Raw genomic sequence first — 22,214 nt, forward strand, 5'->3', positions numbered from 1 at the left:
CACATATTTGTAAAGTTTCTAACAATAAAACGTAATTACGCAAAAACGAACGTTTTGAAGTTTCGTAATAAACTTAATGATAAAAATTAACCTAACAATACTAAATGTGTGTTTCGTGTGAAATAAGTGATAAGTTGCGATCGAATATCTGTTTTAGAGGACAGAAAAGTTGTTAGCAACAAAGAGTGGGATGCAAAGTAAAAATATCGTGGTGGAGAGGCCCCGAGACCGCGGGCGGATGTTATATAGCTACGTAGGTTAAACCTTCCGCCGTCGCCAGCGCCTCTGGTGGCGGCCAAACGAAATAAACTTCATGCCGCGTACACCCCTTCGAACAAGTTTCGTTCACGACGGGAAATATTGAGTGATATTTTTAAGTAATTTTAAATTTGTTAAAATTTTTCGTCTATATAAAATTTTAGATGTTACATCAAATAAACACTATTCATTCAAGACGTTTTAGGTTATTTTCATAATTCACTGTATTCATAGGTAGTGCATAAAATTTCGAAGTCGAATTATAATTGTAGAATATGAATAATACATTAAAAAAGCTTTATTACAAATTAATAGTGGCACTGATTTTTTATTGTCGTTGTCATAAGTAGACGAAGCCCGCCTATTGTGAATTGGGTTCGCCTAATGTAGTTTTGCTGAACTTTATATTAATCATTAAGTTTCTCCAAAGCAATTAAAATTGTGACATCATATTTTAAGATATGGGACTAACCTACGCCAGATGTTACAAAAATAGATAATTTTTTTAAATTATAGTTTTGAAGATTAAACATATTTATCGTTTATTTTAATGACTGATTCAATATATTTACAAAGATCATTAAAACAAAAATATTTTTACACTAAAAAATTTATTAGGAATTACCAACATTGGCTATTAAGTAAAAACTACATTTAAAAACCCTTGGATAGGGCCCATTCTCGTAAATCGTTTACATAATCCCCTTTAGTTTCAATCAACCGCGCAACTTCATGGACTCTAGTTTCTACGTATCTCTTGTTCTTCTGTTTTAAATATTGTTTGATTTCATCGTTCAAAAGCCATATGTCGCCTTCAATTTTCCTTATTATGGATATTTTACGCATTCCCCTGTAAGTAATCTTTAAATAGATAGGTAGCTCAGCATTTTTTGTTCTTGATAAAAAGTATGGATGGTTTAACGCCTCTTCTTTAGGGGGGACCCATCCTGAAGGATAACTATCTTTGGGAATTATCTTAGGTATAGTAGTAAACGGCAGCAAACGTTTGACGTATTCCCATTCTGGCGGATTCTTTTCTATTTCATAATTATATTGCTCTTTGATTTTACGCACAAACGGTGATTTTCCGTAACTAGAGTAATGTTTTGAAGATAGTGCCTGAAACAAAGACATGGGTTTTTAATAGAAATGATTTTAAAAGGTTACGGTTTTTTTCTCTATTCCATCCATATAAGTGAAATAATAACCATTTTAAACATGTTAAATATATTTGAGCATAAATGCTAATCATTAATCAACGTCACACTGAAATTAATCAATCAAAAAAATGTTAAAGAAACTTGCGCGGTAGGTTGTACACCCATAGTACTGTCACATGTCGTGGTCAAAGCGACATTACGACGCGACGCGAGTGAAAATACAATAAAATAATTACCAATTGTGATTCCGGCAATAATTTTGCACCCAAATCAAGTGAGTTGTTCAAGATTCGTCCATTTTTTCCGACTAAAAGTCGCGCAAACGCGGAGTGTGTTCGTAATACGGTCGCCATTTTGAATAGCGAATAGAGCGAATTGCTACAAGAGCAATAAGAACTATATTATTCGTTTCGAAGGAAACATTATGGCGGACGCCTGCAGACATTCGTGCTTTTCAAAAATCGTTTTCTAAGTTTAATTGCGCGTTTTTATTGAACTTTTTCGCATATTATGGTGCATTGTGTATGTAAATAACTGTTTATTGTGGTTTTTCGAGATTCCATCGGATAAATTGTGAGTATTTTGTGAGGACATAGCAGAGGTGCGCCACGGCTAGGGAAATGATTTGGTGCTTTCGTTCGTTCGACGCACACGCACTGGGTCAGCTGTAGGTGGCGTTAGCTGTCGCTTCGTTTCACCACCAAAACATACAAGTTTTTCATGAGTTTTCCGCTGCGAATTTCTATGCAACTGTACATGTAAACAGATATTCTGTTAGTTAATGCTCTATATAGTTCTTTTGTCATCCGAAATATGGCAAAATAGTCCTTTATATATAATAGAAATAACATCAAATTAATGCGCGAACTTGTTGATTACTGTGTGTTCGCTTTTGTTTACGAAGATTTGTGGATACGATTTTTAAGTGAATCGGAACAAAAAATGAGATAATTTAGACCTATATATGTGAGAATTATGTATTTGATTTAATAATATTTTTTTTTAAATGATATATAAAAGAAAAACAAGAATAATTTGCTAAAGTAATTCACTTATATTTATTACCACGTTGCTTGTTTTGGGGGGTGTAGTGGTACTTAATTAGTTATATTTGTCTTTTTCAGGTCCAGATGGCATATTATGGAGGCGTGTTATGGCAGAAATTCATCCTAGCACAAACAGTGAGCAGTCAGTAGAGCAAAATTCAAGCAATTTTGTAAGTAAAATTGAAAACGACTGTGATTCCTGCTCTGAAGAGGTAACAGAAGAACACAGTCTAAGTACAGATACAAATAATCTTCAAATTGAAGAGTCCGGTAAAAAAAAACCTAGGGGCATCTCGTCGGTCACTCTCAGATCGACCAATAAAAACAAAGACAATCAACATCTACCTAATGTCGGGAGAACGGGAATATCTCCCAATACACATTCCATCATGAAAACTAAGCAAACTAAAGATGAACAGGACAAGAGTATTGATGAGGAAACAGTGATAGAACCTAAGACGAGGGCCCGCAAAAAGGCATCTGACCCAACTGAGGATGACAAAACCAAGCTTGGCCAAGATGAGCCTAAAACGTCCAAAGAAACCAAGAAACCTGTAAATAAACCAAAAGCAATAATTAAGAAGAGGCCACTCGGCATCAGAAAGACTTTAAGGAGTAAGAAAGTCCTAGGGACTAAAGAAAAAGTCAAGAAAATTATTAAAAGAACAATCACTCGAGGTAGAAAAGCCACAGCGGCTGTTAAACTAGAACCTGAAAATTCTCAAGATAAAGAAGCCGTCCCGCTGATCCCAGCATCAGAAATTAAAAAGGAACCTCTGGACGACATCACTCCTGGTTCTAGATCCTCAAGTCCGAAAACAGCAGGCAGGAGACAGAGACTTAGCTCGGATTTGGCCATGATGAAAACAATGCTGAGTGACACTCCTAACAGCTTAGCCCTCGGGCCTCGCACTAGTCCATACTCAATGCGCTCTGAACGAAGCAATAGCCCTTCAGTCTTTGAAGGCAAGAACCTGCGAAGTGGGAAGCCTAGAAAAGTCAAAAGCAATCTTTTAAATGAGGTTGTCATGAAGGAACAGAAGAAACGACGGAGATTGCTCTCAGATTCCAAAGCCTCCGACTCAGCTGATGTAAGTGATGAATGCATGAAGCTAAAAAGGGGACGGTCCTGCTCCCGAGACGGGAGTGAGATCTCTAAATGCTCAGACAATACTGAATCAGACATGAGCCTCAGTGAGCCACTGAATGATACAGACGGTGGCAAGGAGCTCAGCAAAAAACTAGATAAATCTAAGACTGACCTAGATATAGATATTGAAAGTAATGTACAGATCTCGACTATTGAAAAAGTGCCTTCCGTTAATGTTGAAAAAATTAATGATGTTAAACTTGATGCAGAAACTAGTTGCATCTCTAATCAAAAGAAAAAAAAGAAGTTGTGCTTAAAAAGGAGTACATCTCTAGATTCTGACAACAACAATAGTAATAGGTTAAATTTAGATGGTTTAAATGCATCAGAAATAGAAGATAAACTTCTGATGAAGACTGAAAACATTACGCTTTTGGAGGCCCGTAGTAGTATATTGAATAGTATGTCCAAGACTTTAAACTCAAAGGAAATCACAAAGAACATTAAGAGGGCAAGGAGAGGGAGAAAAGCAGCCGCCGCTTCAAGGCCAGACCCCAACAAGAACTGCATCACGAGCACAGTGACCAACAACTCTGAAGATAAGCAAGAGACGCTTGAGTCTCTCTCCAAAGAGATAGATGACCTCATCAATAATCTGGATGAGAACATAGGCCAGGATCACGAAGCCACTCCTGCCGTTGAGACACCAGCAGACGGGATGCAGGTCAAGCCTGCATCGTCCTTCTACGGTCTCAATAAGACGGCTAGTGTTGAAGAAAATACCAATAAAGCTCCTGAAACTCCGGTCAAGAACGATCTTTTGACTTCGCTGACTAACGAGAACACGCCGTCGAAGATCGACGACAGCGAAACCATCAGACTGCATTATGAAGAGGATCCAGTTGAAAAACCAGAGAACAGTAGACACGAAATTACATACAAAACGTTCGCCAGCATAGATAAACTAATGGACAGACTGAAGGAATTTGAAGAGTTCGATAAGAGAAGACAGAGACTCGAGTCAGAATCGAAATCTAGCGATTCCAAGCCCGTGATGGTGACTAGCGATGTAGTCCTGATACCTAAATCCGGGGTCGACATGAAGCCCCTAAAAGACATTCAGTCAGTGAGATCCCCTGAAAAAACATTTGAAAAAGAAAACGTATTGAGCTGCTTCGAAAATAACTCGGCCATTTCAATAGTAAAACGAGATCAAGTTCGGAAATCTATTGACGTCGACCTTCCGAACTCGGTCACCCTCATCAAGAGGAATAGCGTGAGCGCGCGGAAGGAATCGACCAGCTCTAACCATTCTAAAGAATCGGATGCTATCAGTATATTTGAGAAGTCATTAGGCAAAGATGTAACTTTGACTGAACTTAGAAAATCTGTCGAGAAGCCAGCGCCCGCACAAGTGGACCTGCATCAGTTCGCGACCCTGCACGCCAACACGGCGGGTCTGGTCGGCGGAGTTGTGCTCGATTCCACTCAGATCTCCATAACTCCTCGCGTGCTCGACATTAAACACAGCAGCGACCTACAGAAACAACAGAAGCGTAAAACTACCGAAAGCTTGCCTTTGAAGTCCGCGGAGCTTAATGACGATGATAAGATGGCTACTATTGAAAGAATCAAGGCAATGCCCGTTGTTAATGTTGCGCCTGCAGTGTCCATCTCGTCCACTCCGGTCGCCATTAAATCCCCTGAAAGCACCCCCGTGGAGACGGAAGCCTGTCCTCCTCCATTGGCAAACATCAAGACTACACCAGATGATACAACTTTGACTTCTGAAGTCTCAAAGCTCGATAGCGTCGTCGACGTCGCGAAAGTCGATATACCGATAGTTGAAACTGTAACCGAAGCAGCAATTCCCGTAACGAGTGACGACAAAAGTGACGCTGACGTGAAACCAGAAGTTTCCACCGAGGACAAAGCTGACGTAGTCACTGACACTGACATCAAAACGCCCGCAGTTGGTAAAACGACGCGAGTGTCTACAGAATCTGAAGCGGGTCCTAGTAACATTAGTCAAGAGGCTGAAACTAAAAAACGCAAAGAATACGCGTTGAGGAAGGGCTCGAAGGAAAACGAACAGTTGGAGGGGGCTGATGCTGAAATGGAGACCGAGGAGATCAAAGCAGACGCAACGAAACCTAAAGAGTACGCGTTGAGAAACTGTACGAACGACGCGAAAGCTGATCCCATCGATGAACCAAAGCCCGCGCTCAACACACCCGCCAAGCTCGACTGTCAACCTGGGCCGAGCAACGTCTTCAACGAGACCCCGGAGACGAAGCGACACAAAGAATACGTTCTAAGGACGCTCGGCCTCCTCACCCACAAAGCGGCCAAGGAAGCCAAGATCGAGAAGCTGAGGGAGAAGGAACGCATCTACGGAACCAGCTTCGGCGGCCTCGTGCATAAAAGCAAGTCCGCCAAATCCGGAGACTACACCGGAACTCTGAAGACTGTGATAAAACTGAACCGAGGGTCCGGCGAGCGGGAGAAGAAGAAGCAGAGGAGCTCGCTGAAGATGACCTTCCAGAAGAGCAAATACAGGACTGGGAAACCAGCGCCGGAGGTCGGGGACGCGGCCGCCGAAGACGACGCGTATTACACCATCGAGAGACGCGAGGTAACCACAAAACTATTCTCAATCTCATTATTTAATTTATGTAACGATCGAGTCATTAACGCTTAGGTAATAATTTCAAGGTCATTTTTCTTCCATAATAACTAGTATCTGATAAAATACTCGTAAGATGTAGATACTAACGATAAGTATTCTCACTCATCGAAAACAAAAAGTTTCTATTTGAAATGGCATTCACAGAAAACAGGATTTGCTCCTTCCAAATCAATTTTTTTTATTTATTTTTTTATTGCTTAGATAGGTGGCTAGGTGCTTAGATAGGGTAGATTAGATAGGAGCTCACAGCCCTCCTGGTGTTGAGTGGTTACTGGAGCCCATAGGCATCTACAACGTAAATGCGCCATCCACCTTGAGATATCAGTTCTAAGGTCTCAGTATAGTTACAACGACTGCCCCGCCCTTCAAACCGAAACGCATTACTGCTTCACGGTAGAAATAGGCGGGGTAGTGGTACCTACCCGCGCGGACCCGCAAGAGGTCCTACCACCAGTATTTACGCAAATTATATATATGATATTATATAGTATATTATGTACCTGAACTATTTTCGTATGTAATTTTAATATAGGAAGTAAATATCGGTTTCCTAGTGGGCAACACAATTCAGGTTGTCATTTCTATAGTCTCGCTTAACATCAAGTTGGCTTGACTTCTCGTTCACTATCAACCAAAGAAATAATATACTTATCTTCTTGTTCTTAGCACAACTTCGTCCCTATACCTTTTAGATTGTAACTTTAACTATACTTGAGACCTTAGAACTTATATATCTCAAGGTGGGTGACGCATTTACGTCGTAGATGTCTATGGGTTCCAGTAACCACTTAACACCAGGTTATAAAGGCACATTGCACAAGCTATAAAAAAATAATAAAAAAAGTTAGATTTGCAAGGAGCAAATCCTGTTTTCTGTGAATGCCATTTCAAATATTGCTTAGATGGGTGGACGAGCTCACAGCCCACCTGGTGTTAAGTGGTTACTGGAGCCCATAGACATCTACAACGTAAATGCGCCACCCATCTTGAGATATAAGTCCGACGGGGGACACATCAAAGGGAAAACAAAGTACTTATTTAATTCCGAGCATTTTCATATTTATCTACCTTTTAAACCTTCTCTGGACTTCCACAAATAATTCCAGACCAAAATTAGCCAAATCGATCCAGCCGTTCTCGAGTTTTAGCGAGACTAACGAACAGCAATTCATTTTTATATATATACATAATTCCAGAATTTCAGTACACGTTAGTTAATATTAGATTTAATTTTGTTCTCAGGGCATCCCGGGCGCAGTCATTGATGGTGGGCACAGAAAGTCACATTACAGTAATCGTCTTAACAACCATGGTGTGTGGTACTCAAAACTCACCCAAAACACCGTCCTTCAAATTTATTAAGTGCAAACAATTCAATGATTGCAAATGATATATCATATCTCTTATGTTTAGGCAGTTCTTTCATATAAGTACGATTTTAAGTAGCTATGTTTCCAAAGTAGAGCCTAATAGGACATTAGAGTAACAATTCTCTAGGACGACATTATAATTGGAAGCCTTTTTCATCTTCCAAAACATAAAACTTATTTACAATATTTATTTAGTATAAATTTTAGTATAAAATTGAAAATGCGATATATTTATTATTAATATTTTAGTTATACTCGAAATATGGTACAATGCTACAATTTCTTGGGCAATTTAAATAATTTTGATATACAAACTATAGTTAGGAGGTCGAGACTTAGATTTGTGTAAACACAGATTCTAGACTTAAACTTTAATTATATTTTTTTAAATCACACACACATATTATCTGTCCGGTGTTCGATAGGTCCCGAGTCAAAAATCTCATCCTCAAATGTTCTGAAGTGATGGAAAACTATTTTAACCAAACTTTTTTCCCATCATTTTCAATGTGATCATTATTTATTTGCTCACGTTTGGTCAAAGGTCGCTCGTACAGTCCCTCAGCTGCCTTCGATTTTCAGAACTCGTGGAGTAAAGAAAACCAATAAAATTAAGTTTAAATGTTGGAAACTAATATTTAATCGTAAACCCTAATCATGCAATGATTATAATATACTAGCTGACCCGGCAGACTTCGTAGTACCTCAATCGATAAATAAAAGACCTAAATTTTTGAGGGACACATTAAAGGAAAAACAAAATTATTATTTAATTCCGAGCATTTTCATATTTATCTTGTTTTAAAGCTTCTCTAGACTTCCACAAATAATTCAAGACCAAAATTAGCCAAATCGGTCCAGCCGTTCTCTGGTTTTAGCGAGACTAACGAGCAGCAATTCATTTATATATATATATAGAATTATTTAATTAGAAAACCGAAAATTTAGGAAAAATTCTCCCATTGACTGCTTTGCACTTAATAATTGAAAATCATCGCCAGATCAGACTTTATGTACGCCAATAGATATATTATTACTACAGGCTATATAAACTTTGATCGTGGCCATTATGAAAAAGCTACATGAAATAATTTTTGGGTATCGTTCGATTATGTCGAATGGCTTATAGATAGATACATCGGAATTGCTTACTAAACCTTAACTGAAGGATACACGGTAGCTTTTTCAATATCTTACTAACACAACTGGTGGAAATATGCATGAAAATTTCGACTTAACAACAAATCATCTCTCAAATAAATTATTAATAAACTTTAAAAACAAAAATGTATAAAGTTGAATTAATACGATAGCCTACTAAATCAAAACGAGTTTGTCTTATGAAAGTATTATTGTTGATCTGAATTATTTAATATTATGTTTTTGGAGCCCATTGAAAACGCAAGGTCATTTACGTATCGTGCTTAAATTATGAAATAATTATTAAATAATTAATATTAAATTTATTAAGTAATTAATATTAAGACTTAAATTCAGAGTCGGAGTCTTAAATCATTTACTAATATCATGCCTTTCAAACTTTTCTGTGGTAAATTTTTTTTTTTCATATCTTAATAATTACACCTGTGTTTTACTGTTTTTCATATAACAAAGAAATGCGTTTACGCATTCCTTACTGACAGTCCGGTAATTTGACAAGTCTATTTATTGAAACTATTGTTCTCCAGCACGTTCTTAAAATCGTCCAAAAAAGTTGCACGAGCCTAATAAACAATCTAAAAGCAATTTTTCACTTTAGGTGGGACGTTACCAATATTCATAAGTAACACTTTGTATTCTCGAATAATTATTAAAACACAGAAATATAGATTTTAGTTGATACTTTCCGGTGTTGTATTACGAACGCTCGTTTCTAGCGCTTAGTATGCAGCTTACAGGGTAGACAGAATGGAAAGCAGTCGACGTCGCCCCAAACACGTCATTTCGGATCCTCCCGATCCACTAACGGTGCTTTTAGGTACCTCAAGTGCTCCACGAGAAAATTAACTCTCAGACACAGCCCACTGAGTTTCTCGCCGGATCTTCTCAGTGGGTCGCATAGATTCTGCGAAGCACGACTCTTGCTAGAGTTCGTGTTAGCAACGTCGTCAGGTTTGAGCCCCGTGAGCTCACCTACTAATTAAGGTTACGCTGATATAGCCTCTCAAGGCTTATCAGCTTAGGAAAAAAAACCAGGGTAGAAACAGCATTGAGCCAATGCTTCTGAAACTAGCTTCATGAAAGAAGTTGGAATCGGTTCCACGACATCAGGTACCGCGCGATATTCAGGGGATTCAGAAATTTGTACGTGTCAATTTTATAACGAAATAGATGCAGAAGCGATACCCGAGCCGGCAGAGCCAAAGGAGACTCTGAATCTGGTGATACCGGAGAAGGCGTCCTCGTTTAGCATCCACCCTGGTCGTCTGTGCCAGGACCAGTGCTTCTACTGCGGCGGCAAGTTTGGACTGTTCGACACGCCCTGTCATATCGCGCAAATCAAGAGCTCCGATCGACAGAAGAAAATATTGGACAGTAAGTAACTTTTTTAATACGCTTTCATTAGCTTCAGACGTATATATGTAAGTATGTAACGGAATCTTTGAACATGATTTTGATCCCTTTCAAAACGTCGGATTGATTCGAAATTTGGTATCAAGTACCAACGACAATGCAATATTAAAAAAATATATATAAAAAATTGAAATTCAACTAAAAAATGAAAAATAAGTAATAGTTTAAAAAAACTAACAAAATACTCTTTTATAGAAAATCCAACTAAAAAATAGAATATAAATTTTAATTAATTTGAATGAAATATAGTGTAAGAAAAAATTGTTTTATTGTTAAAAAAGCGTGGGGTGCATGGTATCAGTAGTTATAAATATTTTATGAACAGATATAGAGTAATAGAGTTATTTTGATAATATCATGAAAAGCATCCCACGCTTTTTTACAATAAAATCGTTTTTTCTTACACTATTTTTAATTGAAATATATTAAAATTTATTTTCTATTTTTTAGTTGGATTTTCTACAAAAGCGTTTTTTTTTTTTAAACTATTATTTATTTAAATATTGTTTTAACAACAAAATATATTTGTCTCCGTGTTCTAAGGTTGTTAAGCAGAAACTATATAATACATTACGCGTTTAATGTTTTTTTTTTAAGCCGCATAGGAAAGCTAAATCCTCTGCCGAATTTCAGTTCCAATACGTGTGATGTAAGAACATTTTAAAAAAGGCATCGCCGTTTATGTGTTATCGTCCGTAGCGATCAGTAATGTCACGATACACCCTTCGATCATATTCCGTAAACTGTTATCAGAGCTTTATAAGCTCGTCATAAGACGACTTTTAATAAGTGTTTCCATCGTTTTAGCTCTATCGAACGTCGAACGAAAAACCATGAGTATTAAAAAATAAAGTACATATACAATGCTTAAAATAATAAATACAATATACATTCGATAAATGGCAGAAATAAAAGTAAATTCATTAGTTATTTATCTCCTACAAAACTTTTACATCACGTCTCGTTCTCTGGTTTATATCTGGGGAATAATGTATTATAATAAAGTGAGTTGGGATATTTTGAATTTGAAACTGAACTAATTTCAAAATTAAAACGAAAAGCACCTTAATAAGCGAGGACTTATTAGACAGTTAACGACGAAAGTACGTATACAAAAATTTATTATCCACACGGCCAATCTACGAACAAATTATCTTGTATCGGAGCTTTGTAATTCAGAATAGTTTCTTCCAGTTCAAGTAATTTTTATTGTACTGATATAATAATTTAATTTTTATGTTTTGTGTGTCAAGTATATATAAAATAAAGAGAAAACTGAGATTATTGCTGTTGCTTTTCAGCACTTAATTTAAGTTCCGAATCGTTGATAAATGTCACAAGGATTTAAAAGCATATGTGAAAGCGTATGTACTTCAACAACAAAATCTATGTTTTTAAACTTATGAATAAAACAATTAGGTAGTCTTCTTATAACGAGCTTTTGAAGCTCCTATAAGCTTATTAGTGAATTTGAATTATTATGAATACAACAATTGGGTAGTCTTCTTATAACAAGCTTTTGAAGCTCCCATAAACACAATATGAAACCACAAAGTTTATTTTTGAGATAATAAGTCTCGACATGATTAAAAGCTCAAAAGTAAAAGAATATGATCATAGTTTTAAATGTTTTAAAATAACAAAATATTTAAAGACGAATTATGTTGTATTTATGTAGTATGAAATCATAGCTTTGGGATCGGATACACATGAGATGCCCAATTGTGATTTACTCATCCATTATGTGTGCTTTCACAGATAATCTAGTCTTAATTCTTTGATAATTTATTAGCAACTAGCGACCCGCCCTCGCCTCGCTTTGGAAACTGTAATTTATTATTGATTTCTCCACTATTTAATGGATGTTATTATACACATAAACCTTCCTCTTCAATCACTCTATTTATTAAAAAAAAGGGTGCGTGTACTTATGTACGCGCGTAAGAAGTTATACTTTTTTATTTATTTAAATTTTAATCAATTTGAGAAAAAATCGATTAAACAACATCCTCAAACACGCATATTGGACATCCCTTTTATTGACATCGTATAAATTCGGTAATTCTCGGTACGGTTCGGAAAGTTCACCTGCGGCTATATTCAGACTCGCCAAGTTACGTCGGTCGTATTGTAATGAGCGATTTAGTGGGCAACGTCATTCTGTTAATTTTGTGTTCTGTTAATATAACATATAATTCTGTTACTCACATCAATTTTTTATAACGCGCTTAAAGAAGTATAACTTCAAAAACCGCATCAAAATCCGTTGCGTAGTTTTAAAGATTTAAGCATACATAGGGATATAGGGACAGGGAAAGCGACTTCGTTTTTTACTATGTAGTGATTAATAATCTCATCAGATGAAGAGAAGCTGACGATAGACAGCTGTCTATGCGACGCTTGCTACAGGCACGTCGACCGGCGAGCTAACTGCCCCTCGTATCGTAAGCGACCCCCCGGGAAGCAGCTCGATACGAACCCCTTACCATCGCCCAACAACACGTAAGTTTCTTATGCAGCTGTTTTTTTTATTGCCTGTGTAGGCTGACGAGCATACGGCCCATCTGATGATGGTGAGTGGTTAGTGTTGCCCATGGACTTCAGCAATGCCAGGGGCAGGGCCGAGCCGCTGCCTACCGAAAGTACCTGTTTCTTTAAGTATTATCAAAAATTCTAGATTAACGTACCACCGACTTGATGATAAGTGGTCATCGACCGATATCAGCAGTGTCCTGGACACAGCCAAGTCGCGGTCTACCACTTAACTTTACCTTTTTCGACCTCAACTCGTGTCTCAATGTAGCGGTATGTGACATCGTAAGATATGTTAGTTACATCTATGGGTGAGAACTTAAAACTTGTTCAGAAGTAAAAGAGAAACTTGTAGGCGTTTAATTTGTACGCTACACAGAGATCACGTTTTCTTAAATAGTGACGTCATTGTTCACATTTGTCGAATATAATTTTCGTTGTTGATTTAGAATAATTAAAAAATTTCGCCCTTATTCCTAAATACATAAGAACGTACGCATTCTGTTCGATTGTATTGTTGATTGTAACTCCCTTACTTGACTCTCCAGACTTAATGGTGCATGTACACTTCCCAGACAATCTGAGAAGCCGGTGAGCCCCCCTTTAGACGAGGAGTCGGATGAGGAGAGCTCAGGGCTCGGAGCCGGCCGGGAGGCGCTGTGCCACACGGAGGGGTGCGCGGCGCCCGCGGACCACTCCATACGCAGGAAGTGGCTCATCAAAATGAGGAGCAGTGTCAACAAAGTGGTCAGTCCCTTTTTTTTATTGCTACGATGAGTGCACGAGCTCACAGCCCACCTGTTGTTAAGTGGTTACTGGAGCCCATGGACATCTACGACGTAAATACGCCACCCACCTTGAAATATAAGTTCTAAGGTCTCAAGTATCGTTACAACGGCTACCCCGCCCTTCAAACCGAAACGCATTACTGCTTCACGGCAGAAATAGGTTGGGTGGTGGTACCCACCCGCGCGGTCTCACAAGAGGTCCTACCACTAGTAATTACGCAAATTAAAATTTTGCAGGTTTGATTTTTATTACACAGTGATCATTACAGTATGAAAATGCCAAAAGTTTATTGAATTATCAACAAATTTCTGTTGTTGAACCGAGAGGAGGATTGCGGTAGGCAGCGGCTTGGCTCTGCCCCTGGTATTGCTGAAGTCCATGGGCGACGGTAACCACTCACCATCAGGTGGGCCGTATGCTCGTCTGCCTACAAGGGCAATAAAAAAAAGGATTACTAAGGATAAAGTAACACTAAAAGGTCGGGTAACCGATGGCCGCACACGTTAGTCTAGGTACACGAGGGCAGGTTGTGGACTTTTTGGCGGGGAGGAGTGAAGGAGTGTGATTTGTTTTATTTTGTCTATTTAGTGTTTCTTTAGGTTTAAATGAGTAATAACGGTAGTTTATTAACTGTCTAATATCTGTGAAAGTGAACAAATGTGGAAAAATAAAACAAAGCCGCTGGACGTAACTTCTCGGGATCCTCCAAAATGTCCACTGAAAAAATCTCAGTAAATGAGATTAGACTGATATTATATTTCATACCATATCATCTTTGTTGATTAATGTGTCAAATTAATCATCTTCATTTCATTTCATTTGTAACTATACTTGAGACTTTAGAACTTATATCTCAAGGTGGGTGGCGCATTTACGTTGTGGATGTCTATGGGCTCAATTAACCACTTAACACCAGGTGGGCTGTGAGTTCGTCCACCCATCTAAGCAATAAAAAAAATTACATTTCAATCCATATTATTATTTTTCATAAAAAAAAAAGAATATAAATTAAAAAAGGACTTGACTTAAAGGTCTTGGTTACCAGGTCATAAAATCTCATTAAAAAAAGTGTGGGTTGTGGTTGCAGCTGAAGCTGAAGTGCGACTACCCGGGGCTGCACACCATCCCGCTGTGCGGCGAGCACCACCGCGCGCTGGCGCCGCTCATGGCGTGCGCGCTGTGCCGCCGCAGGATCACCAAGCACCACAACGTGCACTTCATACACCACGTTAGTACCGGACCTCCTCAGTGGTGGCAATTCCAATCCGGTGGTAGATTCAACAACTCACCTACCCGCTGGATCCCCTCAGTGGGCCACGATTCCGATCCAGTGTAGATTCAACAAAACACTACTCTTGCTAGGGGATTAGTATTAGCAATTTTCTCAGGTTGAGCCTACGAGTACACCTGTCAGTTCACATGAAGTTGGAAGACTTACCTTACGCTACCAATGATTAAGTAAGGAAAAAGAACATTAGTATACACATTGATCTCACACTAACATAATTACAGGTGCCAACTGTTTGCCGAATAAAGACAAACAATAATTAATCTAATCTCAATTTGAGAACAGACGTCAAGAACAAAAGTTTGACAATAAATAAATAGTATGAATGCGTGTGTGCGTCAAATACATGGTAGTGTGTAATGTTTTCTTTATTGACTGTTTATTGTATTATTAATGCATAATTTTAAAAAAATATTAGCATTGTGCACTTCTTTTCTATATTCTCTATAAGTGTGGAAAATTTCATACAGAGTAGTATCCGCGAAATTTTCATAAAAAGGGATACAAGGTTTTTGCTTCACGTATTAATATATCGAAGCTTGAAAGGCAAACGTGACAAAGCGACAATAACTGCTTTGTACATAATTAATAGGCAATAACCATATTCGATTTGCAAAAAAAATATATTTCTAGGTCTATTAAAATCATTTCAATCCTAGAGCTAGATTCGTTAAAATAGGATTTTTTCAGGTATTTCAACTTTAAATTAGTCTACTGTAAAGTTCACGCATTGTCGCTTAGTCACGTTTACTTTTCAAGCGTCGATATATAGATTGTGATGACTGTTTCTAAGTGAATGTGTTGTTCGCTCAGGGCTTCCAGGAGTTGAATCCGATCCTGCGCGAGTCCGGGATCCCCGTGCAGTTCCTGGAGCGGCCGCTGCTGTGCAAGGCGTGCCGCTACTACTGCTCGCTGCTGCAGCGCCCCGCGCACGACCAGCACTACGTCAACACCTACAGGCGGAAGTACGTACACCCCACCACCTGGACCTCAACGGTGCCCATACACGGCACACTGAACCAATTGTGTCGATTTCTATATTCGATCTTCTTACAAAGAGGCCGGAATGTCTAGTAAACTCTAGGAAAAACGAATCCGAAGATGCTGATGATAAATCGATGCCTCCAATGAACACTAACTCAAAATTTTGAAATTTTCGTTTTTTACGCAAATCGCTTCACTATTTTAAAAGTATTACAAATCATTATTGGTGGGGTTCGAAGCAAGAGTAAATCAGATAGTTACACAAGAAAAAACCATAAATATATCTGTAATAATAAAGATTTTATCAACTTTTTTCGTTTAAACGCTCCTCTTGTAAACCTACGAATTTGGAGTTAGCGTAGTGTGTTCATTGGAGGCATCGAAATATACTTCTAAGAGCTCAAAAAGTCTGAAACACACATTCATTGCACCTACCAATATTCACTCTGCACTACCTTTGGCTGACTGGTAGAGAATGCCTTAGGCATCATTAAGTTCGCCAATGTAAATTTTACATGAAGTGTAATAAATAAAATAAATAAATAAAAACGAAAGAAGATAAAGTTAGGGAGTTAGAAACAGAAATCGACATAATTACTTCAGTTCGTCACGTAGGTTCGTCACGTTTTTTTATTTTTATTGCTTAGATGGGTGGACGAGCTCACAGACCACCTGGTGTTAAGCGGTTACTGGAGCCCATAGATATTTACGACGTGAATGCGCCACCCACCTTGAGATATAAATTCTAAGGTCCCAAGTATAGTAACAACGGCTGCCCCACCCCTCAAACTAATGCGTTTCGGTAGAAACAGGCGGGGGGTTAGTACCCACCCGCGCGGACTCATAAGAGGCCCTACAACCAATCGGTCGGTTTCTGTCTTCGATCTTCATACTAAGAGGCCGGAATATCTGGTAAAGTCTAGGAAAAACGATTGCGAAGATGCTGAGAATCTAAGAGAATATTTCTAAGAGATCTAAAAGTCCAAAACATACATTAAAATTAAAAGAAGCTAAAGTTAGGCAATCCAGGCGCTCAGTAACAGACATCGACATGATTACTTCAATTCTTCACGTAGGGCAACGATGACCTATAGGTCAATCACCGTTTAATATTTAATAATAATGCAGTCACAAACTACACGAGTTTAAATAAAAAAAAGAAGTAGATATAGTTCCTCAAATTGTATTGATAACGAATTGTATTGATAAATCAAGCTTTAAACCCTTAGTAAGCTCGCCCTAATGCGGACGCCACCGTTGATGTTGGGTTGAAAGCTCGGTTACATTAGCTTGACGACTATTTATTGCTTTAGAGAGGTCGTGTGATAGCTTCAACGGAAGCAGCACCACTAGCGACCCACCCGCGCGGTCTCTCCACAGGGGGGCGTTGACCCCGAGCGCCTTTTTCATTTTGTCCTACAATGCGTACTATGTTGTGGAACGTTTTATGATAAACGGCGTTTTTTTCTTCTACTACAGTCTACATTTTAGAAATTTAGAACTCAATAGTAGTTTTGAAGTTTTAGTGTTCGTGAAAAACTATACGCCTTTGTAAATATTCTGTCGATATTCTAATTGTCGGCTGGAATGAATGAATGAAATGAAATGTGCTATAAGCTTTTGGAAATACCTAGTGTATTCGTTCCAGATTTAAGTTAGGCGCTTGCTATTTGGTTTCATTAATTGTTGTGATTTTCAGAATTGCGTTACATATTTAACAAGGAAAAAAAATCAAAATAAATAAATAAAATAATTTTAAAACTCTCCTTCCAGATTACTTCTAAGTTATAACATAGAGCCACCTCCTGGGTCTGACCACGAGGGCGACGATTCCACTTCTCAGGACGACAATGCCAAGAAGAAGAAACAGCGCGTCAAATCAAAGCAGAGGAAGTCCACTGATCCCGAACAGACCAGCGAGTCTTCTGAGAGAACTAATGACAGCACTCCGGAGAAAGACAAGATCTCACAGGAACTCGACTCCAAGGACGTAAGGGACGAGGAAGACATCGAAAGTCTAATATCATCTAACAAGATCCCCGTGCCAGGAGCCAAGCCAACCGAACCCAGCAGCGACTGTTCAGAAACTGAAAACATGGATTTCGAACCCACGTTAATACACATAGACAAACAAACAGAACTACAGTACCTTCTACAAAAGCAAAACAATCCAGGCCCCTACTTGAAGACAGTTAAAATGTTGGAAATGTCCAAGGGCTTAATGAATGTGTTCTCTGGAATACAGAAGCCGGGATTGCAGCACAGGGTTCACAGTAAAAACGCTAAACGCATCCACAAGGTGGGGCAGGCCGTTCTGCAGAAGGAGAGGATGCGCAGAGATGAGCTGCAAGAGGAGAAGTCAGTTGAGGGGATCCCCATTCTCAAGAATATTAATTTGAATGACGAGTGTACCATAGAAACGATACCCAACAAGCGGCCCGCCGACATCAACACGCTCAAAAACAAGTGGCAAATGTCGGAGAGCTTCACGCAAGTCAAGAAAAACCTAAGTGAGCTATCCAAGAAGCTGACCGTCGAGAAGGACCCAAAAAAATCTGATGCCAAATATTCGAACCCGGTCAAAAGGTTGGAGACCAATCCTTCTATTTCGGTTCGCGAATTGTTCCCCGGAGAGGAGGAAATGAATTTACAGTGCAATATAGAGTTTAACAATGTCAAGGGGGTCACTCCTGAGGGCTGGGAGAAGTGTAACACCACCATACAGTACGACGTGGAGACCAAGAAGCTGTGGACCGAGCTGCAGAGGCCGTACGGGAATCAATCCAGCTTCCTTCGCCACTTGATTCTGCTAGAGAAATATTTCCGAAGCGGTGATTTAGTTTTGGCTCACAACGCCTCGTCCAATGCGTCCAACTACAGTGACTCCGTACAGAGCCGCCTTCGGGCCTACGACCATGTGGCCAGCGACCCACCTGCACGCAGCGAGGCTCCGGTCAGTCTGCTAGAGTACCGGAAAATCCCCTCGTTGAAAGGGAAAAGCTTATTGAAATCTAATCAGACTGACGCAGAGAGTGATCCAAAAATAACCATGCCTCCCCCGATGCAACCCAAACAGAAAAGCTCTAAAGAGAAAAGTAAAAGCAAACCTTTGCCTCCGGAGCTGATAGCGATAAACACCCCCAACGCTCAAGGGAGGAAGGCCATACAGAATGTGATACATAACATTCAGCAGTTGGTGAAGGGTGTCAGTGCGTCGGACCCCACGGAGGTGGCCAGTGCACCGCTGCCGGCCAAGTTTGAACCTCCTAAAGAGAAAAAAGACACTCCGAAGATGGAGACACCTAAGAAACCAAAGCCAGCCAGCAAACCGTGGAGACCCACACTCATGCCCATTACTCCGGTAAGTAATCAATGATTTGGCAAATTATATCAAATGTGGCATCTTGCTTAAAAATCACATTCATTAGAACAGCAAAGCGTCTTAGTAAATAGTACAAATCTGACAATTAATATTTGTTGCTATCTTCATCGCTAGTTTTTTTATATATTAGTTGGGTGGACGAACTCATCCACGTAGTGTAAAGTGGTTACTGGGCCCACTGACATGAACATGGGAAATACCGCCACCCACCTTGAGATATGACTTACAAGTCCCAGTTTAATAGTACACCATCTGTCTCGCTCTTGAAACCGTAATGCATTACTGCTTCACGGTAGAAACTGGCACGGTGGTGGTACCGAGCTCAAAAGATGCATTAGCAAACCATTGGTACTCCAAGCAAATCAGCTTCCCACCACATGATGAGCTGTCCTACGGTCTTAATTACCTTCCACTGTTTGAGTATATCATTTTTTCTGCATTAGAAGTCATAATCTATTAAATACTAGTGGCCCGCTCCGCCTCCGCTCGGGTCAACAAAAATTTCAATGATAATTGACGTTGTTCTATTTTTTAAATAAAAGAACACTCATTGCGGCATAACTATAATAGTTAGATTAGACATATGCTGTTGCGACACTTTTTGTTAATAATAATGTGTTCTACAAAGTCGTTCTACATTATTTTATTCTATCATCAATAGTTTTTGCAGAGCACGCGATGTAAAGAATATTTTAGGTATTGGAACGAAGTTCCTTATCGCGCGTTGTGAAAGGGGGCTAGACGGAAAAAATTCTTACGAAAAGTTGTCACGACACTTTTTAGATCCGTCATTCTGACCAATCAACGTGTAGGCGCTTATCGCGTGACATTGCTCGTATCCGATTGGTCCGCGTAATGAGTAGTTTCTCGAGATAGCGTTTCAACAATAGTTATTTAGTTCATAGTATTTTTTTTTTCTTCTTCATAATGCCGTAATTTATTATTATAACTTAAAAAAAAAATTACAATTCCTTCACTAAAATCGAAAGGAACTTCGTTCCATCCGGGTGTCCCTTGACACCTCTGAAGTTTTTTTTTTTTCAACCTTTAGTTACATTATTGGAATTTTCGTAAGGACCCCTATTTTTTTTTCCAAAAAGATAGCCTATGTCATTCAGAAATATTGTAGCTTAGAAACAGTGAAAGAATTTTTCAGATCGGTTCAGTAGCTTCGGAGCCTATTCAATACAAACAAACAAACGTTTCCGAGTAATATTAGTATAGATTTGAATGAACTTATCATAAAGTGTCAATATTCATTCGCAGGAGAACTTGGCGCGGATAGCCCGCGAACCGACGCAAGTGGCGGTCGACGGGCGCCACCTGTCCAGCCTCGTGCAAGTCATGTCTTCCGGGAAGCGGTACCACATCACGCTGCAAGACTACAACAAAATGTGCATCATGAGACGAGAGAAACTCCAGCAGTTACAGGACGGAGAGAGGAAGAGATCGTCGATCGAGGAGACGACCCTCGTCACCGAGATCCAGCCCTCGCAGATGCTGGGCAACGGAGGCACGCTCCTGCAGAACATATCCGGGGAAGACAAGGACAAAAAAGACGAGACTCCGCAGATCGGGAACGCCGCTAGTATCTTGAAGAATGTTGGTCTGAAGAATATAACGATAGCGCCCATCAATAGCAAGTGCGGCGCGGGCCCGGCGCTGCCGCGGCTGCCGCCCTCGCTCACCGTCACGCCCGCCACCGACCACTCGCTCCGCCTCTAGCGACCGCTCCGCGTGTCTGAGTTTCGTTACGGACGTTTTGTGCAAACGGTACGTTGTGTAGTGCGGCGGACGATACTCCCAGCAAATATATATATTTAATAAATTAAATTAATGGTTTGATTGTCGTCAGGAACAGCGGAGGTAGAGCCCCGGGGCACGCAAACACCGCGCCCGGGACTCTGCCCCCGCTAATTTACTCGCCGTAATGCGAGAGCTTAGAATTTAATAAACTTAGTCTGAACCGATTTTTGTCGACGACACTGTATTCGTTCGATAAAACTCAATAAAACAGTCCTTTAAAACAATATTAAATTAAAAGAAAAAACGCGATTCAAAAATGCATTTATAAGTTATATTTACAAAACATCGTAGCGTTTGCAAAAAACTAAATCGGTGTATATAGACGATATTTAACTGCGTTATTTTAATATGAAAAAGTTAAGTGACCGTTTCGTTATTATTTTTTCACTGTCATTATATTTATGATACATCATGGAACCATTTTAAAAATTAAAGATAAAAAAAAAATACATAAACAAAACGAAGCTTGTGATAGAAAATTATTTAAAAATATAATAAAACATCACGTTTTTAATATTCGAAATATATTTATTTTAATTAAAACACCTTTTTTAATTGACAAAAGAACACGCTTAGCTTAGCACCGAAGCGCGCGAAGTTAATTGTGGTACGTTCATGGAGAGCTTTATTCTGAATTGCAATCCGATGACGTCATTTAAGTTGCGTAAACATTGATTGGGAATGACTTGAAGTTCGCAAATGTCACTAAAACGTCACCGGTCGGGTGGTACTAGTATCTTTCAGTGTTGCAAACTTTAAATAGTACTAAAATCTATGACAAAATCCGGAAATCTTGCTTCAGTAATTTTAATAATTTTCAAAAAGAAGCTTGGGTTAGAACACGCATTGGCTACCAAAAAAGAAGTTTGGCATTTATATTAGTACAAATTTGTCGATAAAATCAACTCTATGGACATTGAAGTAACGTTGATATTTCTTCACTTTAAAAATCAATCAATTTAAAAAAGCAGTGGCTAGTTTTACGAGTTGGCTGTAGCCGACATGTCCAACAGTTCGTTATATAAAAAAAAAAAAACATGATCAGTAGTTAAAATAACACATTCTAATTCAAATCACAAATTGGAATCAAACACAACATTGATCTGAGATAATAACTTTCAAAACAGCGCGTCAAAATCACAAATATTGTTTTTCACTTTCACGTTTTCACAACTTTGGCTTGCTACTGATTATATTACGCCATCCGCATTTAGTAAAAGCTTTGGGAGTGTTTGTATAAATTTAA

At 39.0% G+C, this 22,214-nt stretch overlaps 2 protein-coding genes across 3 annotated transcripts; one reads left to right on the forward strand and one right to left on the reverse strand.

The window, feature by feature from the left end:
- Positions 1-852: 852 nt before the first annotated feature.
- Positions 853-1,789, reverse strand: mRpL49 (mitochondrial ribosomal protein L49). Its single transcript, XM_028181366.2, has 2 exons — positions 1,655-1,789; positions 853-1,377 (listed from the first exon to the last, which is right to left on the reverse strand). The coding sequence occupies exons 1-2, from the start codon at positions 1,769-1,771 to the stop codon at positions 913-915; spliced, it is 582 nt and encodes a 193-aa protein (XP_028037167.1). The 5' UTR covers positions 1,772-1,789; the 3' UTR covers positions 853-912.
- Positions 1,780-21,511, forward strand: east (enhanced adult sensory threshold). 2 transcript variants are annotated; one of them, XM_089734887.1, is made up of 10 exons: positions 1,780-1,991; positions 2,543-6,189; positions 7,486-7,555; positions 9,945-10,148; positions 12,548-12,689; positions 13,295-13,466; positions 14,596-14,736; positions 15,610-15,761; positions 17,554-19,141; positions 20,429-21,511. In XM_089734887.1, exons 2-10 carry the CDS (start codon positions 2,572-2,574, stop codon positions 20,885-20,887), a joined length of 6,546 nt encoding a protein of 2,181 aa, XP_089591013.1. In that variant the 5' UTR covers positions 1,780-1,991; positions 2,543-2,571; the 3' UTR covers positions 20,888-21,511. The 2 variants fall into 2 exon arrangements, with proteins under 2 accessions (XP_089591013.1, XP_089591014.1); XM_089734888.1 differs by having other exon boundaries at positions 7,486-7,510.
- The last annotated feature ends 703 nt before the right edge of the window (positions 21,512-22,214 follow it).

Source organism: Bombyx mandarina, chromosome 18, assembly GCF_030267445.1.
Source record: "Bombyx mandarina strain Sakado chromosome 18, ASM3026744v2".
Taxonomy (NCBI): domain Eukaryota; kingdom Metazoa; phylum Arthropoda; class Insecta; order Lepidoptera; family Bombycidae; genus Bombyx; species Bombyx mandarina.

What these genes read in the sequence shown, in the direction of transcription:
- east (XM_089734887.1), top strand. Translation starts at nt 2,572, where the DNA reads ATGGCAGAAATTCATCCTAGCACAAACAGTGAGCAGTCAGTAGAGCAA. An exon ending in TAATCGTCTTAACAACCATG is followed by an intron (nt 7,556 to 9,944) that starts GTGTGTGGTACT and finishes ATAACGAAATAG; the next exon opens with ATGCAGAAGCGATACCCGAG. An exon ending in GGAGCAGTGTCAACAAAGTG is followed by an intron (nt 13,467 to 14,595) that starts GTCAGTCCCTTT and finishes TTGTGGTTGCAG; the next exon opens with CTGAAGCTGAAGTGCGACTA.
- mRpL49 (XM_028181366.2), bottom strand. Translation starts at nt 1,771, where the DNA reads ATGGCGACCGTATTACGAACACACTCCGCGTTTGCGCGACTTTTAGTC. An exon ending in TATTGCCGGAATCACAATTG is followed by an intron (nt 1,378 to 1,654) that starts GTAATTATTTTA and finishes TCTTTGTTTCAG; the next exon opens with GCACTATCTTCAAAACATTA.